The sequence below is a fragment of the Crocodylus siamensis genome, chromosome 13 (genome assembly GCF_052110815.1).
Source record: "Crocodylus siamensis isolate JL-2025a chromosome 13, ASM5211081v1, whole genome shotgun sequence".
Classification (NCBI taxonomy): domain Eukaryota; kingdom Metazoa; phylum Chordata; order Crocodylia; family Crocodylidae; genus Crocodylus; species Crocodylus siamensis.
In genome coordinates, this window is record NC_143407.1 from 13,658,795 (window position 1) to 13,684,703 (window position 25,909).

The 25,909-nt window shown below is 42.8% G+C and overlaps 2 protein-coding genes across 6 annotated transcripts in view; one reads left to right on the forward strand and one right to left on the reverse strand.

Annotated features, from left to right (window-relative positions):
- Window positions 1–286, reverse strand: part of CEPT1 (choline/ethanolamine phosphotransferase 1) — a 56,988-nt gene extending 56,702 nt beyond the window's left edge. For both annotated transcript variants that reach the window (XM_090025411.1, XM_090025410.1), the window contains exon 1: window positions 157–286. The gene's annotated coding sequence lies outside the window, so the exon portion shown is untranslated. The remainder of the gene's footprint in view (window positions 1–156) is intronic.
- Window positions 227–25,005, forward strand: DRAM2 (DNA damage regulated autophagy modulator 2). Of its 4 annotated transcripts, none has more exons than XR_016438868.1 (10): window positions 227–324; window positions 8,173–8,282; window positions 10,751–10,908; window positions 12,333–12,400; window positions 14,009–14,148; window positions 18,120–18,297; window positions 21,802–21,884; window positions 23,304–23,396; window positions 23,817–23,919; window positions 24,102–25,005. XR_016438868.1 is itself a non-coding variant. In XM_090025413.1 (10 exons), exons 4-10 carry the CDS (start codon window positions 10,778–10,780, stop codon window positions 24,207–24,209), a joined length of 801 nt encoding a protein of 266 aa, XP_089881539.1. In that variant the 5' UTR covers window positions 309–324; window positions 1,779–1,892; window positions 8,173–8,282; window positions 10,751–10,777; the 3' UTR covers window positions 24,210–25,005. The 4 variants fall into 4 exon arrangements, 3 of the variants coding, with proteins under 3 accessions (XP_089881538.1, XP_089881540.1, XP_089881539.1); XM_090025413.1 differs by lacking the exon at window positions 23,817–23,919 and adding an exon at window positions 1,779–1,892 and having other exon boundaries at window positions 309–324; XM_090025412.1 differs by lacking the exon at window positions 23,817–23,919.
- Window positions 25,006–25,909: the final 904 nt, after the last annotated feature.

Here is a 25,909-nt window from a genome sequence, read left to right on the forward strand (position 1 = left end):
CCTCCCGTGTGAGGGTAGGATGGGGTAGGCCCCGCAGCACCACCCCCACCCCGGCTGGAGCAGTGACAACCCCCGGCCAGACACAGCCCCCCACACCCCGGCGCTAGGCCCGAGACCACAGGGGGCCGCGACCCCACTCTACAACCCGGCGTTTACCTCAGGCTCCTCCCGCGGACGGCGTCTTTTACGGCCTTTTTGCAACTGCCGTAAAGGAGGGAGGGGAGGGGAGAGGGCGGAGCGCGGCTGCGGGAGCGAAGGGCAGGCGAGGCGTGTAAGCATGCGCGGGGACGGGACGGGCGGTGCTGTGGAGCTCGCGAGGCAGAGGTAGGGGGGGGATGGGGTTTTTTACATTTAATTTTACAATTAATTTAAGTTTAATTACATTTAACTTTGAGAACAAGGCCACATCCAGTGTAATCGTCACTTAGGGCTAATGCAGTCTCCATAAGGAAAGGGGGAGGGGGGAGACACCTGACCTTAAAAACTGACAGATACTTAAATCCATTAGAAATCGCTGTCAGGTTTCCAGGTTTGTAGCTGTACTGTTCTAGAGGAAAAGGTGATCAGTCAGGACGCGTAGTAGAGGCGATCACTTTATTCGACCCACAAGATTTTTGCAACAAAAAAAAAAAATTTGCCTTTAACTGCAAACCTTTGGGTGCAAAAGTGGCAGATTCAAAAACTAATTTATGGATTACAGCAACTGGGAGTCTTAGTTGAGATGATTGCTTTTATTCGCCCTGCAAGATTTTTGCACAAAACTGTCTTTATTTGCAAGCTTTTTGGGCACGCGCCCCCTTCATCAGGCATTGGAGAAAAGATTGTAAAAGTTCTCCTGGGTAGAAATGAAAGAAATAGAAATAGCTGGGCTTTCTTTATGCTTGGCTAGGCCAGTTAGCAATCAAACGCTGTAAAATAGTAAGGCAGGTAATTTACACTGGTCGTTACTCTCAGAAGTAATACAGGCACTTCTCGCTGGACATTGTCTGGGTTAACAATGTTTCGTTATTACATCGCTGATCTGTTGGGGAATGTACTTGTTTAAGTTGTGCGGTGTTCAGTTATGGTGTTGTTTGGCCTCCGCCTGCTAGCAGGTAACTACTGTATTGTGATGTAGTTGGATTTGCTTAATGTTGTTTCGTTTAAAGTCAAATTTTTCAAGAAGGTAATGACGACATTAAGCAAGGGGTAGCTGTGCTCATCCTCTGGTCTGCGCAGGCCGAGTGCAGCCTGTGGAGCCCTCCTGTCTGGCCCACGGGGGGTTGTGAAATTTGACAACAGGAGAGCGGTAGCCATGCTCCCCCCTGCCAAATTCCCAAACCCAGTGAGGCTGGTGGGGGCTGAGCCATGTCCCCTTGTAGGTTCGGGTTGGGTCTGGGCCATGCCCCCTTTCCCTGTGGAGCTGGGTGGGACCAGGCTGTCCCCTGCCCCCGTCTGGTGCCTGCTGCACCCACTCTGGTGCCAGATCAGGATCCCCAGCGGGATCTGACCTGCAGGTGGGCCAGGTACTGTCCATCTGGTCCACGAGGGGGAAAAATGTTGAGCACCACTGCAATAGGCCATCTTGACAAAATAGTGTTGTTAATAATCATTTATGCAATACCATAACTTTACATCGCACAGTGTAAGACCTACCTACACACAGGTGTCCACCTACATACATCTGTAGCATAGAAAAGCTCTTAATTAGTTCAGAACAATTTACGAAGACAAGACAGAACAGTGGCCCGCATAAGAGAGACTGAAAGGAGCTTACCTACATACATCTTGAATCGAAGGATGTGAGGGGACTTTCTTGCTGGACACAATAGAGGGAGGCAGTTACACCACTTCCCATGCTTGAGAAATTGGAAGCAGCTGAGAAACAAGAGGAGCTCTGCAGCCTAATGCAGGTGAGTATTGGGAAGGACTATGCTCTGCAGCAGGAGAATGAAGCAGACCTCTGCAACTAGCTTAGTTATGAAAAAAATGAAAGGAGCTTGGATAAGTTGTGGTAGGGATGCAGAAAGGGAAGTTTTGGCTGTCCAATAAGAAGGTGTATGTGTGAAGTTAGGCTTACTGTCCCCTGGTTGTAGGGAAGAATGTCGGGTGGTTTTTTTTTCCCAAGCTTCTGGGCATTGCTAGTTGCCACACAGAGTCAGAAAGGAATTTTCTACCCTCCTGTTGCTACAGGTGTCAGATTTTGCCTGGGATGTGCCAGTGCACCAGCCGGGGCTGAAACCCGGAGTCTCCTGGACCACTTGCCACATTTGGAGTCAGGAAAGAATTTTACCCCATGGTCAGATTGGTCCAGACTGTGGGGGGTTTGAATTCCCCTAGCAGTAGGCCTGGTGCTCTGGGATCACTTGAGTGCATTTTAGCAACCCTGTAGTGGCAGCACATTGGCTGCCCCTGTCCCCTTGCTTTACCTGTGGCAGATTGGGCAGCTTTTGATGTCTGGGCAATATGTCTTGTAGCTGTGCAACAAGGCTGATTGCATAGTTTTAGGAATTGGTTAAACAAGCACTTGTATGGGATAATTTGGACAGGGATGACCCTGCCTTGAACAGGGCTTGGGCTAGACCTCCAGGGGTCCCTTCCAGCCAGACTTCTCTATGATTCTGTGAAAGGGTGTGATGATTCTTTTCTATTTAGCTGCCTTAATTCTAAGGGCAGAAAGAACCGTTAGGATAATTGGATATAGGGCTGTCAGTGGGGTGGCCCATGGGCTGTATGCAGCCCATGAGAGGTTATATTGCACTCCACAGGACTTCTTGGCACAGCTGCCAGTGCTACTGCTGCTGAACCCAGGGGGTGAACACCACTGCCACTTGTCCTCCGATCCCCTTGCCTGCTGCTGATTTGGGGGTCTTTCATTACTGTAGATCCGCAACAGGGGGAAAGGTGGAGACAGGCAGTGGCTGTGTTCATCCACCTGAGTTCTGGAGCTGCACCAATGTAGTGGCTCTGGCAGCTGTACTCACGCGCTGCTGCCCTACCACCAGAGGTGAGTCATCTGGTGTGTGAGAAGCTCTGCCATCTGGTTCTGACCTGCAGGACCAAGTAAGTTGGACAGTCCTGATTTACAATGACCTTTAAATCACAGACCATAAAACCTCACCCAATAACTTCTGCATCAATCTCAGAACTTCTGTTTGAGCTATAGGGTAGCTTTTAGAAAGATGCGTAGGCTTGATTTTGCGTTTGCCCTGGGTGGAGTAGGGGAGGCTGAAGCCAGCAGCTGGGTTGGGATTCTGGGGGCCTCCTGGGCCTGCAGCGGCAGCGATCCAGGTGCATGGAGCCTGGTTGGCAGCTGGAGTGTGGCTCTAGCTGGCCAGGCTCTGGTGTATGGTGACACAATGCTGCCATGTGCGCTGCCCTGCTTTTTTTTTTCTCTATGCATTTTTTTTGATGCTGGGATGACCTGGTATCTAAATTTGGCTCTGCGCTGCAAATGTGCAGCGTGGAGAACCAAATCACATGTCTTGGGTATGTTTTGCAATGCCTCAAAAGCATTTGAGGCACCACAAAGCTCTTGTGTGTATGCATCCGTAGAGGCTATGGGGAAAGTATTCATCACAGACCTAAAGTAGTACTTAAGAAATGGGAGGAACCCTTCCCAGAACTGTGCAGTAGGAGGTACCTTGCATTCAATTTGTGGGACCAGTGTTTAATACAAGAGTGATAATTATTGTTACTAAATATTAACCTTATGGGAGTGCCTCCAAACGAATCAGTTTGGGGACCTGCAGCATTCAAACCAGCAAGTGCCTCATACAAATCATGCAAATCAAAACATTGCAATTGGCAAAATAACCAAAGATTTTGGAACCAGCATAAAAACCTTTCATTGTCTCATTTTTCTGGCTCTGCTGTATCTTCATGGAAATGGAAATGTCTTTAGCATATTTCCTGAGATGTGGTAGTGCCATTTAGGGAAAAAAGCATAGAAGAAGTACTTTTGCCTTGTGCACGCAAAATTTGTCTTATTGATCTTAAATGTCATCTTAGGAGATGGTGCAGCAGTTGATTCTTTGGGATCTTATGCAACCCTGCATGTATACAGACCCGCGATTCTCAGTCAGGGTGCTGCAGTACCTTGGGGTGCCATGAGATCTTTTCATGAGTGTCACAGTGCCATGCAATGTTAGGTGTACAAATATGATTCCCAAGATAAACCCAGAGATTTGAAATAGGAATTCATAGTATTAATACAGTCTGAGCTGTTGTGGTCTTTCTGAGTCTTTACAAAAGAAGAATTCTATTCTTTTTCTGTTGTCAAAATAGGAGTAGAACCTACGAGCTAGCATTTTCTGAGGGGTTTCTTAATTCTAAAAATGTTGAGAACCACTGATACAGACTGATACAAAAGGTATGACATTGCTATCAGATCCAGGCATAGACCCAGCAGGAAACCAACTGCTCCTCCCCATTTCTCCCAAACCTCAATGGAATAAAGTTGACCATGTTTCTTAAAGCTTCCTTTGCTATTCTGAATGCTAGGTGAAATGCTGACCCTATTAAATTAACAAGAGTTTTGTCATCAGCTTCAGAGAAACTGGGACCTCATCCAGTGAATATGATGGCTATATGCCAAATCTTAACACTGTAGATATTCACAGTCGTGAATATAAGGGCGGCTACCTACATGTTTTCATGTATATCCTGTTTATTTGTATTCAAGTCTGAACTTATATTACATATTAATATAGTGATCTCTCATAATAAAATATATTAATATCCAGCTAATGTTACAGTTTTTATTTATGATTTTAATTTCTCATGAGAGCATGTATAGCCTTTATGTTTGTTTGCCCCAGGATGAATATTAATATATATTTCTGCCTGAGCAAATACAGATCAGCCTTACTGACATGGATTTGGGATTCTTTATTTTTGCTTTCTAGTATTTGAGTCTTTAGTCTCATGTTTTCAAATTTTTGTACAACAAATGAAGTTAGAAACCAAATTAAAAAAAACAACTAAAGCTGAGACTTTGGTAAATTGACGTGGTGCTGGAAATAGATGTGTTAAGAAAAAACTCAAACATTGCAAAACTTTGAAATAAATTTACAACAGTTGCCAGTATGGAATTACTGAATGAAATTTGATAGCCTGGATTAAGCAAGAAATTAGATTAGATTTATTATGCTGGTTCCCTCTGTCCTTGAACTATGGGCTCATCTACGTAAGTATGTTATCCTGGCATAAACCCTGTTTTTCCAAAGATAAAAGCTCTGTTCGTGTGATGCAACTTTTTATATCAGTATAAATCTGAACGTTTTGTCCTCGTTTAATCTTGGAGTCTTTTTTTCATGCAATAAGCAACTTCAGCTGATCTTTGTGTACATGTCCTAACTGAATATATTTTAGTGATCTGCCAGCCACCTTCCTACTCCCTTTTGTACACTCCTTGAACTAGCTGCTCACTCTATTTGTGTCACCTCTAACTTCACAGTCATGACCACCCAGGGCCAGATTCTTTCTTGTGCATTTGATTGCACAAAGAAACATCTTGATGTACTTGAGGGAGCCAGTCATCTGGGTGCAAACAGTGATTCATGGTGAAGTGACAGGTGGCTGTTCATTTAGGTGCAGTTGCCCCAAAGCAAAGTGATATTACGCTTTAGTGTCTTTCAGTGTGAAATAAATCTGTTTGAGTAGACAAGTCCTATGAGTCTCAGCCTGAAATGCTTTTCCATCTGCATTCTAGAGAAAGCAACATCTTCTTTCTTAAGCCATGTCTGCTGCAAGGTTTTGCCAGCATGACTACACTGGCTTGTAAAGTTACACAATCTAGCTGGCATAGATGTACTGACCAAACCCCTAATGTAGTCACAACTATGTTGGTAGGAGAGCACTTTTGCCATCCTAGTTTTTATCATTCTGGAATCCGGTGTACTTAGGTTGGCAAAAAATCTCGTGTTAGTATAATCTGAATCTTCACTAAAGTACTCAGACGTATCTCCTTTCGTGTAGCTTTAACGGCAAAAGCCCTTCTAGTGTGGACAAGCTTCATTTCTCCTGCTATGTTGCCATTGTTTTCTAGGAAGGATGTCTTCCAGATACTTCTTTTCATGCATTCCCTGCCTGTTTTAATATGTACTATACCAGAGGTTCCCAAACATTTTCTTATTGCATACCCCCTTCTAGTTTTACCAGCTGCCCGTGTACCCCCTCCAGCATATGTTTTATATTTTAACCTCTTAAATGCCAAGTATTATTATAATGAAAATTAAATCCGCCATTACACAATTGCTCCTACATATCCCCCAAAGATATCTTACGTACCCCCAGGGGTATGCATAACTGTTTGGGAACCCCCTGTACTATACTGTATTGTTGGTATAGGGAACTGCTTCCTCCATGTTCCTTTTGTTAAGTCCAGTATTCCCTAGGGTTTCTAGACCGGGGATTGTTTTGAATGGCAGTGAGGAGGGATGGATGTGCACACACTCTTTAATCATGTTTTTGAGCCTTTTTGAAGTTCTTGGGTCTGTCTGGATAATAAACTAGGGCCGTACTCAAGAAAACAAAACCTACTATGTTAACTGATATATAATTAGTCCCCTGTTCATATCCTTGCTACAGTGTACGATTTAGGAGGTTGGCAACCATGTTTTTGACCAATGTGGAAAACAGAGAGACTGCATCCAGACCTTGTGTAGCACAGCCAATGTCACCTGTGCATAATGGAGTTCAGATGTGCTTTTCTCAGATGGGCTAGCTGTATCTAGACGCATACATTTGGACTTGTTCTTCACACCAAGGAAGTTGTCCGTCTATCTAGTAATCAATCTATAGTTTGGTGTGGGGGAATGGGGTAGGTCACCCGGTTGTGAGTCGCCCAAAATCCCCGAATGGCCCCTGGAGAGGAGGGGGTACGCGTCGGGCCGCTTATGCCCCGTCAATCTCGCCTGCCACGTCTTGATGAAAAAAAGGGGTTCACCCAAAGTGGGGCGCTGACGGTCCAACGCAAGGGGGTACCCCGGCTCCAAAGTCCGGGGGTCCTGAGGGCTCCTCGCTCCCCTACACCCTCGCCCAAGCCTCCGATACGGATTTGTCCAACCCTCAAAGGCCGGTGTCCCTAGACCCGGGGGGGGCTACCAAGTCCGCCTCCCAGCCCACGGGTCTTCTTCCGTGGCCAGCTGGCCACCAGTCTTCGGAGAAAGTCCCCTCCGGTTGAGGCTCCCCTCCCGGGTTCTCCCGGTGGGACCGCCTCCGATCCCTTCGGTACCTGTGCCACGTCGGGAGGCCGCGCTGCTCCTGGTTCTGCCGCAGGCAACTCAGCTCCGGCCGGCTTCCACCGCGTGGCTCCCGGCTCCGACGTGCTCGGCCCCGCTACTCCTGGCCCTGTTGCTCTCGGCCTATCGCTTACCGGCTCTGCGCCTCCCGGCTGGGCCGCCGCCGGTGTCTGTGGCCCCGATCCCGGCACCGCCGTTACCGGTACCGCCACTGCCGGAGATTCTGCCGCTGGCTCCCCACGCGCCGCTCCTGGCTCTGCTGCTTCCGGTTCGGCCGCTGCTGGTTCCGCTGCTACTGGCGTTCGTTGCCTCGCGTCCGGCTCCGCTCGTCCTTGGTCCGACTTCGGTCGGAGCTTCCTCCCTCCTCTAGCCAGGGTAGGGGTGCTGCTTTTATTACCCCGGGCCGGTCTCACCCCGGCCCGGTTTAAGTTCCGGGACACTTTAACTCCCCGGCCAGACTTCCGGGTCTGATCCCGGAAGTTGGACGGCCCTTCGGGCTTTCTCGCTCGGGCCGGGTCCCCTGGGGTCCTGGCCCCCTCACATTTGGATAAAGAGACACAGAAATCGGGACACTCTCAGGAATTTTACTGTCCCTAGTTAAAAAAGGAGTGGAGAAAACCTAGTAACTTCTGGATAAATTAGGGAAAGAGGCCTAAATTAAATGGTCTGGGAATGGTCTGTGCTGTTTTAGGTTAGGAGAGTTTGGTATTTTAGAGTAATAAGGGGGGAAAGGAAAGACTGAGTCATAAATAAAGCCAAATTGTATGTGGAAAACACGGAGAAGGAAGTAAGTTTGGTGAAAGGGGATTGAAAAACCTGGAGCTTGTCAATAAAGAGTAAAGCAGAGTATAGTGCCCTAGGATAAAAGAGATTGTAGAAGCAGAGGACACAAAGGCAGGGACATCAAACTGTAGAATATATTGCTGATTATTTTTCTTTTGTATTGAAGATATTTAGAATGAAATGAGAAAAATGGAGAAATTAAAAAGGAAAGTTTAGCAGAAAGATGATTTTGGATTCTCCTTGAGACGGAATTCTTGCTGTCATCAGTATTTCCAGGTATGTGACAAATAGGTGTTTATTCCCAGGCAAAATCTATTGGAAAGAAATTGCCTTTATGAATTGCCTTTACGAATTTTAAGGGAATAATAAGAACATTAACATTTATCATCATCGGATTGAAACTTGAGAGGTTTGCATTATATTTCTGCTCATACAACATGTTATGAGTGATCTTGAATAAAGACTATTGCCTATGTTGTTTTCCCTATTTATAAATTGGGAAAATGTAATTTACCAGGATCACGGTTGTGGGGATTACATTAAAATATTTGAAATCATTGTAATCTTGCAATGAAAGTCACTATTAAATATCAAATGTTACTTTAATAATTTAAAATTAATCTTAAAAGTATACTTGCACTTAAGGTTTACACCCAACCTTAATTTCTACTGTTGTACTCTCATTGCCTCACCACCTACATGTTAGAAACCCTCACGTGTTAACCAGCAAAATATATTTGCCTTATTTGTAGCTGTACCTTTGTTGCATGATGATATAATCTGTCTGATTTTATCCAGAGCAGGGTGAGGTTTTGGCATGTATCAAGGGTTCCAGCGCCTGATTACTGGTGATCCCTTGTTATCGGTAGAATGCCATCTGTGGTGGAAAGTTTCCACATTTATCAGTAAGGGGTAGACAAAAGAGTGCTGCTAGTGGTATAGCTGGTAAAACCGACAGTGAGTAGGGAGTGAAATGAGGGTATATGCATTAAGGTTTAGCTTCAGGGAAACAAGTAAGTGAAGCCACCAGCCATGTGCTATTTGAAGAAAACCTCCCACATCCTTCCATGGGAACTGGAATACTTTCTGCCTATCCCATGTATTCCAGTATGCTACTGGACTACATGAGATAGTCAGATCACAGGACATGAGCAGCATGGGCAAGGTGAGGGTTATAGCTGGCCTGTATCAGGAGGTTGGACTGGTCCATATCAGAATGGTAATCTGAGTAGAAGAGCATCTTCAGACCGCACTGGAGTGTGGGGAGAGGTTTTCACCTCTGACCATTGTGTGATCTTGTCTCCATACCTAGCTGTCTATTTCTGTCCTTACTTTTCAATTCTTGATCTGGGCCAAGCCTTTATGCTTGCTTCTTGGACACTTCTGCCATCATCTTTTCTCCTTCTCCCTGCTTTGTCTTTCAACTTCTCAATCTGAGATACATTTCTATTTGACTTTGCAGCTGCTCTCTCCTTTGAGTTTTCCTTCTCTTACTTCCTCTCCTTATGGCTGAATTATCACGAATCTGTTCTTCTCACTTATGGATTGGGCATTGTTGTCTCTCTGATCTTTTTCTCTCCTGATTCCCTGTCCAATCAGCACTAAACTCTCTCTCTCTACATTGTGCACTCTTCCTGCTTTCTTTGCCCTGTTTAGTGCTCTGTTCCATCTCCAGTCTTTCACCTCTTTGTCCCTTATCTCTACTAGACCTAATCTGTTTCTGTATTCTTTACTTCACTAAAGTACATTTGAGAGAGTTTCACAAGTATGAGACTGTAACCATGGTTAAGGCAAAAGACCACACATTAGCAGAACTGGATTGGAGCTAAAAGAAGGTTACTCCCCTCTACCAACAGAGATGGGGGAAGACACAAATCCTTCTCTGTGCCCCAGAGGTATACACTTCTCATGCAGCGCTAGATGTATAGGTACAGTCTTGCTTTCAAGGTGACATTTTCAAAACTAAGATGTGGAAGTGTGGAATTACATGCAAAACTAGGTGCGGAAGTGGAACTTCCTGCAGTTGCCCAACCACTACCCCAATTAGATGATGGCTGGTTCTGAAGGTGCTAGCATATGCATTTACTCGTGTGGAGGTTATAATGTGTGTTGAGTAAGTAAGATATCAGGTGCTAAAGAATTGAAAATGTTAGTAATACTTTCATGTTTTTGTTTTACTTCTAAAATTAGCCCAGATTTTCATTAAAGGTTCAATGATTGCCATTTCCTTTGTCAGTAAAACTGTCATTGTTGATGCATATTCTCTATTCCCTGCAGTTGCTATGCCCTCTGATCCTCATTAACCTCAATGAGCTGTTACGCACACCATGAAGAGGAAGAAAATAGAATTAATAAAGTAAAGTGAGCCTCTTGACAGATCTGGCAATAGACAAATGCCAAAAAAGGCAGTAAAGTAAATTCTTTCTCTGGTTTTCTGAGATGAGTTTTAGTATGAAAGTTTCTGAAAGAAATTCCTGTTTTCTTCTTTGAAGTTGTGTCTGTGTTGTAAAATCAGTGATTTCCTGTTAGCCTTTGCCTTGGTTTTGCAGTACAGAACTGAAAATGATACAAAATTCAAGCCACCTCAACATAGTCTTTGTGGTAAAAAGATTTGTATTTTGTTATATTTATTCACAGCAGGTCTTACATAAAGATTGCATGGTAATACAGTTCATGATTCAGCTTCAGAACCAAACTATTGAGATAAAAATCCTTAAACCTGCTGTGTATTTGCTTCTTCTTAGTGCCTGGATTTAGGAGAAAACACTGAAATGTGGTGGTTCCAGCAAGGGCTTTGCTTCTTGCCGTCAGCTTTGGTTATTTGGTCAGCTGCATCTTTCATATTTCCATATATAACTGCAATCTTTCTACGCCATGTTGACCCACTGGTGCCCTACATCAGGTCAGTGAACACATACGATTGTACTGCTAACTATAGTTTAATCTTATTAACAGAATTAGAGTTTTCTCCTGGAAATGCTGCTTCAGTTCCAAATTTTAAACTGATTTAAAAGAAACATTTTTTAATGACTGGTTTTAACATTAACCTGAAGATTTTTTTTAAAGCTATAAGCATCAAACAACACATTTGTTCTTGCTTTGTAGTAGTTACAAAGTAGCTTGCCCCTCAGTAGGGTAAGTTGGATCACCTGTACTGTTGAGTAAGAGCATGCATGCAGTTACCACAGAGTAGGTAACTCGCTTTGTGGATTGCCTTGTCTTAGTGCATCTTAATTCTCAGTAATCTGCTTGCAGAGCCGCACCATTTAATAGGATTTAAATGGTGCGCTTGACTATCAGTAGCAACATGTTGATGTCCCGGTTCTGTCTCTCTCCTAAGTGGCTATTGTTATTATAGGGGTCACCATCTGAATACACAGTACAGAAAATGTAATCAGGAAAATGTTGCTAACAAGAGATTTGTTGCTCTTATTAGGTGTTCTTGCAAATAAGTATCAAGTATATTTAGGCCTCTCAGTGCTTCTCTCAATGGGCTAATTTCTTTCTGATTCACTAAGTGTAATAACCATAGTCGTTTTAAAGTTTTCCTTTCTAATATTTCTCTTTATTTATGCTAAAATATTTTCACTGGAGGAGTTTGAGAGAGTGGAACACGCTCAGGAAGTTTGATGTTCTAGCTTGCCTTTAAGATTACTGCTCAAGCCTTTAGCTCTCATAACACATTTACTCAAGAGTTTCACCTTGGTGTAACAGAGACTCAGAATAACATCCAAGATTCTCAGAAGTTAAAAACTAAACATTTCTCCCTCTAAATCTGCCTTGTTATTTGGTGAATGAGGCATGAATCACATATTGAAGAGCCGGGTTTAAAAAATATGTAACTGCTGTCTTGTTCATAGTACAGTCTAACCCAAATGTAGGGTGAGGCAGGAATCCTATGACCAAAGTAACCAGGTAATTGATATCTATATTTGAATCTGTATGCCCAATTGGACTGAGTTGAGGTTCAAATAAGCCTGACTTCTGGTCTTTTCAGACTACAGTGTGCTTCATTTTCAAGGCTTAATATTCTTTAATATTTCTTTTCATGTAGATTTAAGATAAGCGTACAAAGGATGACTATGATGGGCTATATATTCTTTTTCTATTCTGAAAACATTGTGGCCCTAACAAAATGTTCTTGTTGGTGTCTCCAGCTCTAGAAACTAGCATGATAACTATTGGAAAATCGAATTGGTCAAAGTTGCTTGGAAGGCTTTGTGAAACTGTTCCTCCTTTTCATCCCCCCTCTCACAAAGATGCTTCGGTATATAGGAAATCGCAGTACATGATGAAAATCCTTATTTATCTTTGTTTTTTGTCCAGTGATACAGGAATAATGCCTCCTGAAAGATGTTTGTTTGGGATTATGTTGAATATATCCACTTTCTTATGTAAGTACAGAAACCAACACATTGTAGACCGTTCTAGAAAGCACATTAAATACCAGATCTAAATTTTAAAATTTTCTCAGCTAGGTCACTAAGCTACATACACTTCCCAGGGAAAAGCTACACTGAGGGTTAAAACAGAACACTTAGAGTAAAATGCATTACAGGGATGTACTCTGAATCCAAGAAATTCAGAGTTAAATATAAAAGAAATCCAGACATCTTAAGGTATGGAATGCTGATCAGAACTAATTCTTAAGTGGCACTGATTGGTAACTGCACTTTTTGGCATTTAGGCACAGGCACATATCAGAATAGCATTGTCCAGGTATCCACATATTTGCCAGTACTAAAGCAGGGTCCATTAGGCCGCTCCCACTAATTGAATCAGCTATTAGAAAGAAGTGCCAAAAAGCCCTGCTGAAGCGCGCAATCTATACAGATGCTGGGCAGACAGAGGGGATTTGAACCCGCATGTCCTGTTTCCCAGCAGAGTTCTGTTTCAGGCCATGAGGTGAACATTGCTTAGTCCTCTTCTTGAAGCTGTTGCATTACACAGCCTGTAAGGAAAGATGCACAGTAGCAGGAAAAGGGGCAAAATGTAGAGAGCAGGTGGCTCAGTAAGACCATTGCTGTCCTGATATGGGGAGGAAGGTATGGTTCTGTCCCCTGTATTTTCCACACAGTTAATTTACTATTCACTGAATAAAAAGGATAAACAACAGTGAAGTAATTTCTGCCCCAGCAGTGCAGAGACTGCAGCATCCATTTCACTGAACCATACTCACTGTAGTTTGTTTTCCTTTTAGCCCCACATATTTTCTGATGAGGGCTGCCCAGAGAGCCAGGTTCAAGAGGCTTGAGAAATGCTTTAGACAATGCTTAGCCTGGTGGTTAGAGCACTTATGGAGAAGTGTGCAATGTAGGTTTGAATATCTTCTGAATGAGGGGGACGTAGCGTATAGATTCTGCACCCTATGCAAGTGCCTTTACTAGATTTACTGGACCCAAAGATGGAGGAACATCTTCTCCTCTTTCTTTTCCTTTTCATCCAGCTTCAAATGCTGACTGGTCGTGATTTTTCTATGACTAACGTTTTGGGATTTAATTGGCATAACATGTATGTCTGAGCAGTTCTGTGTGCAGCCAAGGTGTAGTCTTTTGAGCAGGCTCAGCAAAGAAGCCCAGGAGAAGCACAGTTGCACAAATGGAAATAGACTCAAAACTGCAAGTGCCAAAAATTGCAGTTATGTGGCTACATAAATGCCTCTTAAGTGTGTAAAACTAGAATAGGATTTAGCCCTTAAGGCAACAAATCTTTGCTTTGTATCATTATCAGGGGTAGGAATTGTCTCTAAAATGTCTTAAAAAATCAGTTTAATCTGGAATCACAAATACTAATAAACCTTAATTGTGTGGCTAACTCGTGATAATTGCACAGTTGTTATTTAACTTCCCTGTTTCCTGACTTGCAAGTTCTCTACTCTGCTTAGTATGGCAGTAATGTAGCTTTTGCAATTTAAACAGGAATTACCTCTTGCTTGTCACTTTTACAGTCAACAAAATCTCCGTATTTACTTAAAAATGTCACTGTATTTGGGTTTCTCACAGGTATTGCTACCATGTACGTTCGCTATAAACAAGTTTGTGCTCTGAATCCAGAAAAACCCAAGATCGCCAAGTTAAATAAGACTGGTCTTATACTAGGAATGATAAGTTGCTTTGGAATGTGCCTTATTTCAAACTTTCAGGTTTGTGCTCTATTTATATTTTTCTGGAAATTGTAGTAGCATGATAACCATTAAAAAAATTTTGAGCTAAGTTACACTGTCTTTACTTCTCTGATTTTATTTAGATACTGATAAAGAGTACTAAAGCTGATCAGAAGTTTTTCACTGCAGCATTTGACAAAAAAAAGTTTTGGGTTTTGTTTTTTTCAATCAAATCATTTTGGAAACTATGTTGTTTTTTGGCGAATCTCCATTGGACGACTTCCAGATTTTTGACATTTAATTTTGGAATTTTATAGATTTCTCATCATTTTATTTTTTTCCATTAAGTGACATGTCAGTAATAGTAGTGCATAAAATTCAAAAAACATTTTTTTTCCATTTTGTGGAAAATTTTGAAAATCTTATTTCCAAATTGGAATAAAAATAAATTTTGAAATGTTGATGTTTCTCTGAAAAAGAAATCCAACTTTCAGTGAGTTCTGGTCAGTGTGTCTGACAAGTAGACTCTACATGTGCATGCCTTCAGAACAGGATAAATTCTTGACAGAAGTGGAAGAGACAGAGCTTGGACTTTTTCATCTGCTTTTCTCCACAGTATTTCTGTAATCTAAGTCAATGATTCTCAGCCTTTCTGAACCTGAGGCATCTGTCACTGAACTCAAGGCACCACCCCTCCATAACTCCTGTGAATTGAGTGGCACCCAATTTCAAGAACTATTTTATAGATTATAGTGCTTATTGCCAGACCTTTCTGCAAGGATGTAAGGATGGGGGATTGTCCAGACAGGGACAAGCCTAAGCCTACACTTATCTGCTTAGTTTACCTGCTTATCTCCTAACACTTTGCTTATCTTCTCACACCTCACTACACCCTTCAAAAGGTCTGGCCCAGCATGCCCTGGCACCCTGGTTGAGAATCAAAGCATGACACATCATGTTCAGGGCTGTGGTATACTACATTGGGTTGCAAGCATTGTGTAATACATGCTTAATCATTCATTAATACAGCTTAATTATTCATTTCTACATTTGTTAAATGTTCATATCTCCTGCTGATCAATGGGAACCCTGCCTAAGGCTGTGTGGGATCTGCAGATCATTCCTCCCTACACAGTTCCCTAAAGCAGTCAGTCTGTAGGTTGTGACCCAAAAGTGGGTCGCAAGACTATATGAAAGGGTTGCAAACAATCACAGAAAAACATGGAAAAGCATGACTGTCACTTGGGAGTAATGTAGGGCCACGTGTTACTATTGCTGTTAATGTTTTCCTCTTCATACTGATGGGATAGGATAGACTTGAGTGCACCCTCTACTCCTCCTGCTAAAGCTGGGCCACTGGGGAGGCTCTTACCTGGGAAGTTTGACCAGCGTAGTTAGAGGCAAGGATGTGTTTGGATGATAGTGCTGTGACAATTAAGACCAGAGCTGTCAGGTTGAGAGTGGGGGGGCGGGCAGGAAATCCCAGAGATAATAGGCAAACCATTAGCAGAATTAGCAGCCTCCAGACCTAACAGCTCTATTCTCAGTTCTTAACTGTCAGCTTGCTTCCCTCCTCAGACCTGCTGCCGAAAGTTTTACATTCATAAGTTTGTCTGACTTGATTGATTCAAGTTTCTTCCAACCATTGAGTTGGTCCAATACAAGGTATCTCCAAAATCCTTGTGTTTCACGTAATTCCTGGACTGTCATGACTACAGCATCACTCTAACACTACTACAGCACAGCTAGAGCAGAGTAATTATTTTGCTTTAGCCTTGCTGGTCAGTTCCCAACCAAGTAAAAAGCTGCTGTTTCTCCTTGGTGGTGCTTGTAACCACCTGTATGTTTTTTTGCACCTGGGCCATTAGATGGCGGTATAGCAGCACAGAATTTGACCTCCCTTTTCTACAGTACAGAAGCACAGGATATGTAGGCAGACATAACAACCCTGTTTCATTCAGAATGAAAAGTAAAGCAATTTAGCTTGCCTCTACTGGTACAGGAGCAGGCTGATGTAACAGCTGATGTGAGTTTCAGACTGGCAATTCCCCCCTCCCCCTTTAAAGTATTTGAAAGCTACATCTGTCCTCAACCATAGTCAGCCTTTAGGATTTAATGCCATATAATCTGCACAACCAGATTTTGTAAGGGACTGATTAATTCCACAGTAGTCATTCTCATTTGTAATAATGCAGTTAAGAGAGAGCCAGTCTCCTGCATCAAGTAATAAGAACCCCTTCTCAGTCCTGTAGACTATTTTAAATTTGCCTTTCACAATTGGCAAGGTGCTGTTTCCCCATCCTTCCTTTTGAGTGTCAGGTCTTGGTTACTGACTGCAGGCAGAAGGCAAGCTTATATGTACCCTTCTTTTCTTTCTTAGTAAAGTATAAATTCCTTTGACAGGTATTTTAAAAAAGATCATTCTCACAGTTTGCCACCGTTACAGTTCATAGTTTATATTCTGCTAATTTTGCGGTGGTGGCTAAAAAGTGCTGGTGTCTTGCTATGAATCCAGTGACACAAGTTTTATCTGGACTCGTGCCAAAAAAATACCCCTATTTGATCCTGGTGTAAACGCCTGCTTGGTCAGTCAGGCTGGGGAATCAAAGATGGCCAGTTGTAAAGTAGCCCTGTCACACCCTTGTGTGCTACTGGCTACAGAAACTGCTATGCTAACTAGCTTGATGAGCACCTGGTCTTAGGCAGCTCTCTGATTCTTTTAATTAAAGTGTGGTTCTACTTTTAAAGGCACTTTTTAATTCAGCAGCTCCTATTCCTTGCACATACTAAGTTATTGTTTAGCAGTTTCAATAGCCAAGGTTTTTTGTTGTTTTTAACTGCCATTAGAACAGGTGATTGAATTATGCCCACAGGGGAGTGAGTCGATGGCTCTTTCTTCTACATCAAAAGAATTGTGTATTAAATTCCAATCAGTTAAGCACCATGCTTGCTCAAGTACCTTCAATGGTGCTACATTGGTTGTCACTTTGAGAACCTAATTTGGTCTAGGGAACCTTTATTACTTTGATGATGCACAGCAAAGAGAGATGTGAGCTTGGTGGAGTTTGCGGAACTGGCAGGCAGAAAAGACTTCCCTGTAATGTGAGCCAGTTAGAACTAGAGTACTGAAGAGAGAGTTAACACTAAAGCCCACTGACCCCATTTTTATAATCACCTTTCAGAGCAGAATCACATTCTAAGTTTCTGATCACATTCTAATCTACCTCCTCTATGTGTGATCTTGTGTTCATCAGAGTACAAATTAGAGTTGAAAAGCTTAATAGGATATCTAGCCCCATATGTCATCTCCTTACCCACCCACTTTATAGGGATTTCTTTTTTCTAGCTTGTGTGTTGCATCCCATTTTTCTTTCAATACATCTTCATGGTTAAGTCACAAGTTATAGTTAGTGACTACAAGAGTCGAAGGCATACATTTTCTATTTAATCTAAAACAGGGATGTGAAGCTCAAATGAGCTGGGAGACCATATTTCTTGCCAGCAGCTGGGGGTGAGCTATAGCCAAAGGGTGGGTCTTCTTGCCCACAGGACTTCTTGCAGCCTGGGTGACCCATGTCCAGATCCAGGCTTCAGGACTTCCTGCTGTGGCTGCTGGAGCTGCTGTCAGCACAATGAGCACCCAGGGGGGATAACACCTCTGTTGCTTATCCCCTTTTTCCTGTTAACAACTAATGCAGAAGTTAGTCAACAGCAATGAATGAAAACTGGAAATTTGGAAGCAAGTAAGGAGTGGGAGTGAGTGGCAGTGGTGTTAACCCCTGGTCTATATTTGGGTTTTCCTTTGAGATCCCGTATCTAAGTACTGATCTTGTCCCAATACAGCTTAGCTTGAGATGTGGAAAGATCTTCATGAGAGTTGGTAAATGCACCAAGGAAAGCTTTTACAAAAATAAGTTCTGGGTGACTTGACAAGAGCTGTTGTACTGTAGTTACTAGATTCTGTTCCTTATGATTTTTATTCACGTATTTACACTTGTCTTCCTCCCTAGAAAAGTGCTCTATATGCCGTGCACATGCTTGGAGCCTGTTTAACGTTTGGAATAGGGACCTTTTACCTTCTGATTCAGACTATCCTTTCCTATATGATGCAGCCAGATATTCACGGCAAAGACATCTTCTGGATTCGACTAACCTTATTATTATGGTGTGTATCAAGCATTTCGAGCAGTATCCTTTGTTGTGAAATATGACTTAACACTAGTATTACTAGCTAGACTGGGGCTATACAGTGGGGGACCTGTGGGCCACATGTGCTAACCAAGTTGCAGCTGTTGGGCTGCTGCCCGGCTACCACTGCCCCATTGTTCTCGCTGTAACAGCAGCCGGAGGCTCTAGGTTCCCACTCCTTCTGGCTGCCATTTCCTGCCTCTATCCCAAGGGGAGTTAAGGGTGAGTCTGGGGCCACGCGTGGGAGGGGAGTGTCCATATAGCTTGTGGCTTGACTGATGCTGCCTGTGTGGGTTCAGGCTCCTAGGGCTTTAGACGTTGGGCAGCCCTGAGCTAGACCATAAAATACATCACTTTTTTTACTCAAACAAATAATGGATTGAATATCTGCTAAAGAGGGGTGGTAACTTACAGCCCATGAGTCAAGTCCGGCCCGTGGAACCTTTGAATCTGACCTGTGGAGCCACGGCTTTGGCAGCATTTGCCAGCGGAGGACTCCTCCTGTGCTGCTCTGCAGTTAGTCGCGTGGGGCTCCAGTGGAGGAGCAGCTCATCCTGTGGCACACCACAGTTTGGCAGAATAGGCTCTGGAAGAGGGGGGGCAACTGAGTAGTGGACTGAGACAGCAGCAATCGGATCCTAATGCCTTCATGCTTCTAGCCCATGTTCAGTTCTTTTGGCTCATCTGTCAGAAAGCGTTGCCAGGCTCGGTTCTAAATAACTGTCTGTGCTATAATATCTCGTGGACCCTGTCAAACATCAAAAAAAGGGTGCTAAGCCTGCTAGTGGTTCACTGACCAGTTAAAGGGAGACAGGACAGTTCCCTGCGCACTGAAGTTCTTCATTCCATGAGAGCCAGGAGATGGCAAAGGAAGCATTTCTAGCAAAGAAACAAGGTATGAAAGTACCAAGGAGAGAAATCATTTAAGAAATAAAAATCCAAAGTTTATGTCATTTTGAGGTTAAAGTGCTACAGAGTGATGTGTGTTAGGATACAACTGAAGTCAGTTTGGAAAAGTAGCTAGTCAACACAAGTGTGCTTTTGCCGTGAGTACAATAGACTAGTGTTGCATGATCTGTATTGTCTGCTTGGTTTCCAAGTGAAGTTGGAAGTGGTGGCATTGGCTGTTCAGTTCTTAAATGCCTTGGAATATGCTACTTAAAAACTGCCCTGGGCCCATCCTACAATTAACATTTGAGCTGGACTCAAGAAGGAAGGGAACTTCTGTCAGGAATTTGTTTTGATGTTTCTTCAGTTCAACAGGGAAGAATTGGTGGGATGTAGAAGTGGATGGCAAGTTGGGCAGCAGTGACACAAGATGATCGAGTTCAGGACCCTGACAAAAGGAAGAAAGGAGGGTAGGGGTAGGATTCAGTGACCTAAACAAATTGGAGGATTGGGCCAAAAGAAATCACATGAGGTTCAATAAGGACAAGTGCAAAGTCCTGCACTTAGGACAAAAGAATCCCATGCACTGCTACAGCCTGGGGGCTGACTGGCTAAGCAGCAGCTCTACAGACAAGGACCTGTGGGTTACAGTGGACAATAAAACAGATATGAGTCAGCAGCATGCCCTTGTTGCCAAGAAGGCTAATGGCATACCGGGCTGCATTGGTTTTTGCACTGCCAGCAGATCGGGGGAAGTAATTATTCCACTTTATTCTGCACTGGTGAGGCCACATCTGGAGTTCTGTGTCCAGATTTGGGCCCCCCACTACAGAAAGGATGTGGATAAATTGGAGAGAGTCCAGCGGAGGGCAACAAAAATGTTTAGAGGGCTGGGGCCCATGACTTCTGAAGAGAGGCTGAGGGATCTGGGTTTATTTAGTCTGCACAAGAGAAGACAGAGGGAGGAGATTTGACAGCAGCCTTTAATTACCTAAAGGGTGGTTGCAAAGAGGATGGAGCTGGACTGTACTCCATGGGGACAGATGACAGAACAAGGAGCAACGGTCTCAAGTTGCAGCAAGGGAAGTTGAGGTTGCATATTAGGAAAACTTTCTCCCTAGGAGGGTGGTGAAGCACAGGAACAGGTTACCTAGCGAGGTGGTGGAAGCACCATCTTTGGAGGTTTTTAAGGCTCGGCTCAACAAAGCTCTGGCTGGGATGATCTAGTTGGGGATGGTCCTGCTTTGAGCAGGGGGTTGGACTAGATGTGACCTCCTGAGGTCCTTTCCAATCCTAATTTTCTATGATTCTATGAATTCATCAAACTCATTATCACCCCCACAGCCAAAATAGCCTAATAGTTGTCCTTTGTGGCACATTGCAAGTCCCATCCATTTCTCACATTTAAGGAAGTTTGGGAAGCACTCAGGCTGGGCTCTTGAGTAAGAGAGTTAATTTTCCAGGAATTTTTAGAGTTTAAGGGCAGACAGAGCAATTAGTTTGACTTCCTAAAATTTTACCCCATCATCTCTGTTTTGACCCTCACAGCTTTCTGACATTTCATTAAATCTGGTTGTCTGTTTTCACTAGGTGTGATGATCTATAGAGCCCTGTAACATTAACAATAGCAGTTGTTTTAGACTTACTGTGTGTGTTTGTGGGGGTAGTTAACTTGGTCACTGCAGTGACCTTTTCATTACAAAGACTCTCAAAAAAAGATAATATTGCTGTGTTACCAGCTGGTTATTTGATTTCTCTCACCGACTCATGCCTAGAGCTTAAACAGCATCCTTGGCCTGTATCTGCAGTGTGATGCTATCAGAACTGTGTAAGACAAGTTCTCCTTTCCCATGTTTGAAGCACTATACACTGAATTAGCTGCTAGATCAGATGTCAAATTGATGAGTTCAGTGCTAAAACCCGTTTCACTGATACATCCCCACTATCCTGCGATTATTTTTGCCACCCAGAATAGGCTGCACAGTGACATACCTCATAGAAGAAAGAACAGTTCCCTCCCCTCCAGTAACTATGGTTCATAGCCCTAGAACAGATTTTGCATTTAGCCTTGGATAAAGTGGCTGCGTTTGTCCCAGGACAAAAATGCCCTTGGATTTGCATGTACACATCACACTTCTAATCAGAGTTTAATGAGCAGCTGAATGCACTGCTGCTTTTCTGCCATTATTTCAATGTTGTAGTCCTGGAATAAGTATACAGATGTACCTTGCAAAACACCATGATAAACTGTTACTGCATTGCATCAAAATTTATTCTGGGATAAATGTATCACTTGTTGGCAGCCTTAAAGATACAGAGTCAGTATGAATCCCAAGAACTCTCCTTCTTCCCATCCCTGCTTTCAGCCCTCAATTGTCATGGACTCTGTTTTTTAAGGGAACTGAGGATGTATACACAGTCCTGTGGCTGTGTGCAGGAGTACAGTGAAGCACGAGATACATATATAGCCCTGGGTATTGAAATGCAAAAGATTCTGTGGTGTGCCTTTGCCTTCTTCTCTCAAACTACAGGTTGAAATTGAATGTACAACTGAATTGGAAGGTTCTGTGTTTTTTGTTTAGTGCCTCAGATATTCCTTAACCTATTTCCTTATAGTGTCTGTTTCAACAATCCTTTTGTTCAGTGGCCGCTATGGAACTGGTCTAGAGCAGAAGCTACATTGGAATCCAGAGGAGAAGGTAGGCCTGGTTTTAACAGAAAGAAAAAGAAAAAAAAACCCATAAAGGGTTTTGGGTGTACACAGTTTATATATAAAATAAATAAAAACACAGGTTTATTTACACACACACAGTTAAGAGTATAAAACCTATTCCATGCCTTTCCTGTCTGCTGAGCACTTAGGCTACTGGAGTGCCCTGGATAATAATGGAGGAAGATTTGGTTTTCTTGCCCTGGTGTTTAAGATATGGATGTTTCAGTAATGATTGTAGATTCATGGAGTAAATTAGATTAAATGTTCCATGGAGTAGTAATGTGTTAGGATGGGTTTTGCAGTGAAAAAAAACAGCTGCTATAATTGGATACTCGCAGGTTCACCCAGGACTAGCTGATATGATGCTTAATAAGACTTGGCCTTATCTCTCCTAACCCCAAAATTGTCATCAGCTTTAAATTAATTCAGTTGTATTTTACATGGTAATGTTAGAATCAAAATTAGGTCTATGTGTTCATTATTGCTGTTTAGTGGATAAATGAACTAAGTAAGAATTGGAAGAATGAAGACAAAGAGGAGATGAAGAGGGGAGAAAAGAGAGGAGAAGAATGGTAAATCAGCTGCATGCATGTGAGGTAGCTACAGTTTAAGTAATTGTTGTTATACAGTGCAGCTTATAGAAACCTGCAGGGAACAAAAGTCATCCAGATTGTTTGGTGTGATGTTTTTATCTTCTCTGCCTGATGAGTGTAGAGGAGGTCTCTGATTCCATTCATATACAAGGGAGGAGCTTGATTTTTCCCAGCAGCATAGAAATACTTTTCTAAAGAAGGTTTTGGTCCGTTGCCATCTACATTCCAAATTAAACCACATTCTTCCTTTATCCCAAAAAGCTTGAATCTAAAAGCCTAAAGTGAGACTTCAGTCAGGTTCTTCAGAGACTTTAGTCTCGATAACACATCATTCCAGATGCAGGGTTGGAGTCAAGGTAATGTTTGTGATGAAACTTCCCTCCCTGCTATGATGGAACTGAGTGTGTTGGCATGAAAGGAACTGTATACCACATCCTTTCTTGGAGTTGCAGAGCAGCTGCTGCACCACATGCTCCCTAGAAAGCCCAGGAAATAATCTTCCCACCAGGGTTTTATCCTGTGTGGTTTATCTAGGCTGATGGTGAAAGCTACAGTCCAGTACTATGTACTTTAGAACTAGTGTCTACAATATACCTGCCTTCTGTAAGACAATTACATGAGGCCTTGTTCAACTGTCCTCTCAGGAGTTAAATTTTTCAGGCATTTGCTCCCAGAACCTCTTTATCATAGGAGTGATGTTAAATGTGGAAAAGTATGTGAAAGCATTTTTTTTAATGCAGAAATAAAGGCTTCCACTATTGGGAACTGAAAGACCAGGCTCATGACATAGCTCCTTTTTTTTTTTTATATAGGGCTACACAGTTCACATCACCAGCACAATGTCAGAATGGTCTCTGGCTTTTTCCTTTCTCTCCTTTTTCCTCACCTATATCCGTGATTTTCAGGTAAAGTGAAATTTGTATTAAATGATCTGTAGTATGATATTTTAAAATAAATAAAATATGTTTCAACTATGAGAGGCACAGCTACTAAACTCAGGCACAGTGGTCTTTGCCAAATTAAAATAACAAAATGGGTTGCTACCACCAGTATCATTACAATAAAAATTGTTCCTTTTTGGTCTCTGGATTTACTCCTTGTACTGTAGCTATGAATTATATCAATCAGCAATGACTAGAATAGTTATTAACTATTTACATTTCCTTTAAGTACTGCAGAAACACCACAGTTCTGGGAATAACATGGGGAGCAATAGCAGAAGAGAGTAATGTTTATGAACATTTCCAGCAGCTGAAAACTGGGTGCTAGTTTGCTATCCTATGAAAGCTGATTTGCCACCCTGTTTGCATCTGCTGTCATTTCAGTGTTGCGACCAGTAGATACCAGACAGTTATCTACTTCCTGATCTACGGAGTCTTTATACCACAGGCATGAGGGAAATTTGGACAATACTGTTTTATCTCCTCAGTGAGTCTCAGAACTACTTTCTATGTTATTCCGTAGTTTGCTTTCTGAGCAGAAAAGATGGCTTTTGAGTGGTATACATTTTGAGATGTTGCACTTGCCTATAAATGTTACTTTGTGGAAAGAACAGAATGAATAGTGGAGCTCTGATCATTTATATTTGTTTTTCTCATTTTTGATTACAGAAAATTTCCTTGCGTGCAGCTGTCAGTCTGGATGGACAAACCCTTTATGATACATCCCGCAGCTTGATGACTGATGAAAATCCAGTGCTGATTTCAGGGAGCATATAACTAAGTGACAGATAGGGAACACAAGTTAAAAACAGACATTATTTTTGTTATGGGATGTGTTCTGGCGATTTGCCTCATTTTGTAACATTAACATCGCATTTGTCCTGCCTTTCTCAAGGCTTTGGGGACCCAGTCCTATGGAGCAGCTGCAAACAGGGGAACCCTGCACGTATCCTGAGTTGGAGTGCATTAGCAGAATATGTATACCCAGGGAATCCTCTGCAAGGGGATTCCTGGGGCATGCATCTGCAAATGAGGAACCTGGGGTTCCCCCATTTTCAGAGTTGAGTCCTGAGTCAAGGCACAGTACCCATTCCTGGGGAATTCCCTGCCAGAGGATTCCTGGGGTTTGCCTCTGCAAATGGGAACCCAGGCAGGTGCCCTCAGGTCTGTGCAGGCAGTGTGGAGCTCCCCTGCTCTCCTACGAAAAAGCAAACAGATGTTTTGACACAAGTGATGCCAAGTTATATCACCTACAATTGTGGGCATTTATGGCACAGCAGGGGGCATACACATCTGTTTGCTTGGCCTTTGTGCCACCATAAACATTTTTATGGTGGTACCAAGTTGATGTCTGTTTCCAGCCATACTTTCTCACCTTCTACAACTCAGGAATTTAGATGAGCAATGACATTGCTAATTTTCTAAGTGTTTAGTTTGCATTAAAAATATCATCTAATTGATCACTTAAGGTGCCTTAATTCATCTTGACACATAAAAGGGCTTTTCTATTAATCCACTCAGCAATGCAAATGTATTTATCAGCATTGTTAGTAAACGTGGTGTTTTTACTGAGCGTTTGTCTCCTTACTTATTTGGGCTGTGTATTCTACATCAAACAAGGCCTTGTTGAACAGGATAGCAATCTTTCCATACACAGTGGGCGTGTCTATACGTGCCTCTTTTAAGTGGGCTTAGCTTAAAATCGCCATTTTTAAGGCACATTAAGGGCACATGTCTACATGTGTGCACCCTTAATGTGCCTTGAAAATGGAAATTTAACGCTATGTAAGCCTAAATTTGATACCTGTATAAAGCAGGTATCAAATTTCAGTGCAAATAGTTAATTTGCATTAATGCACATGTGGACATGCTGATGCACATTAACGTGGTGTGTGTCAATGGATATCCATCACGTTAATTCGCATTAGCACCTCTGCACATGCACTAATGCAATTTAGCTATTTGTGCCTAAAGTTAATACATCTTAATGCACATTAGCATGTCCACATGTAGACATATGCCTAAACTGCCTTAAAGTGCCTTAAGTAAAGGTGCGTGTAAATACACGTGTAGACATACCCAGTGTCTGCCTGATACAACTCCCATGAAAGTCTTTTGTAATGGATGGGGAGATCTATGAATTGTCCCAAGAGAAGTCCTGCCAGAGTATGCAGATTAAAATGCGCCATCACTTTCTCCCAGGACATGGCAGAGTCCTTTGTGGTTATCCTAGGCCAGTGTCTCAGGATGAGTTAGCCATGCTGTCCTTCAAGTTTCACATAATGCACTGCTTCCAGCTCAACCCCAGCTGCTCTTGGGATGGCTACTCTAGCAAGGGGAGCAGAACTCGAATGTCCCAAGCTGACTGGCTTTATTTACCATTTTAATAGCCTGAATGGACAACTTGGCATCCATTTTATGCTTACACCAAGGTCAGCACTGGAACCTGGCCTTGAACATCACCCATTCCAAGGACA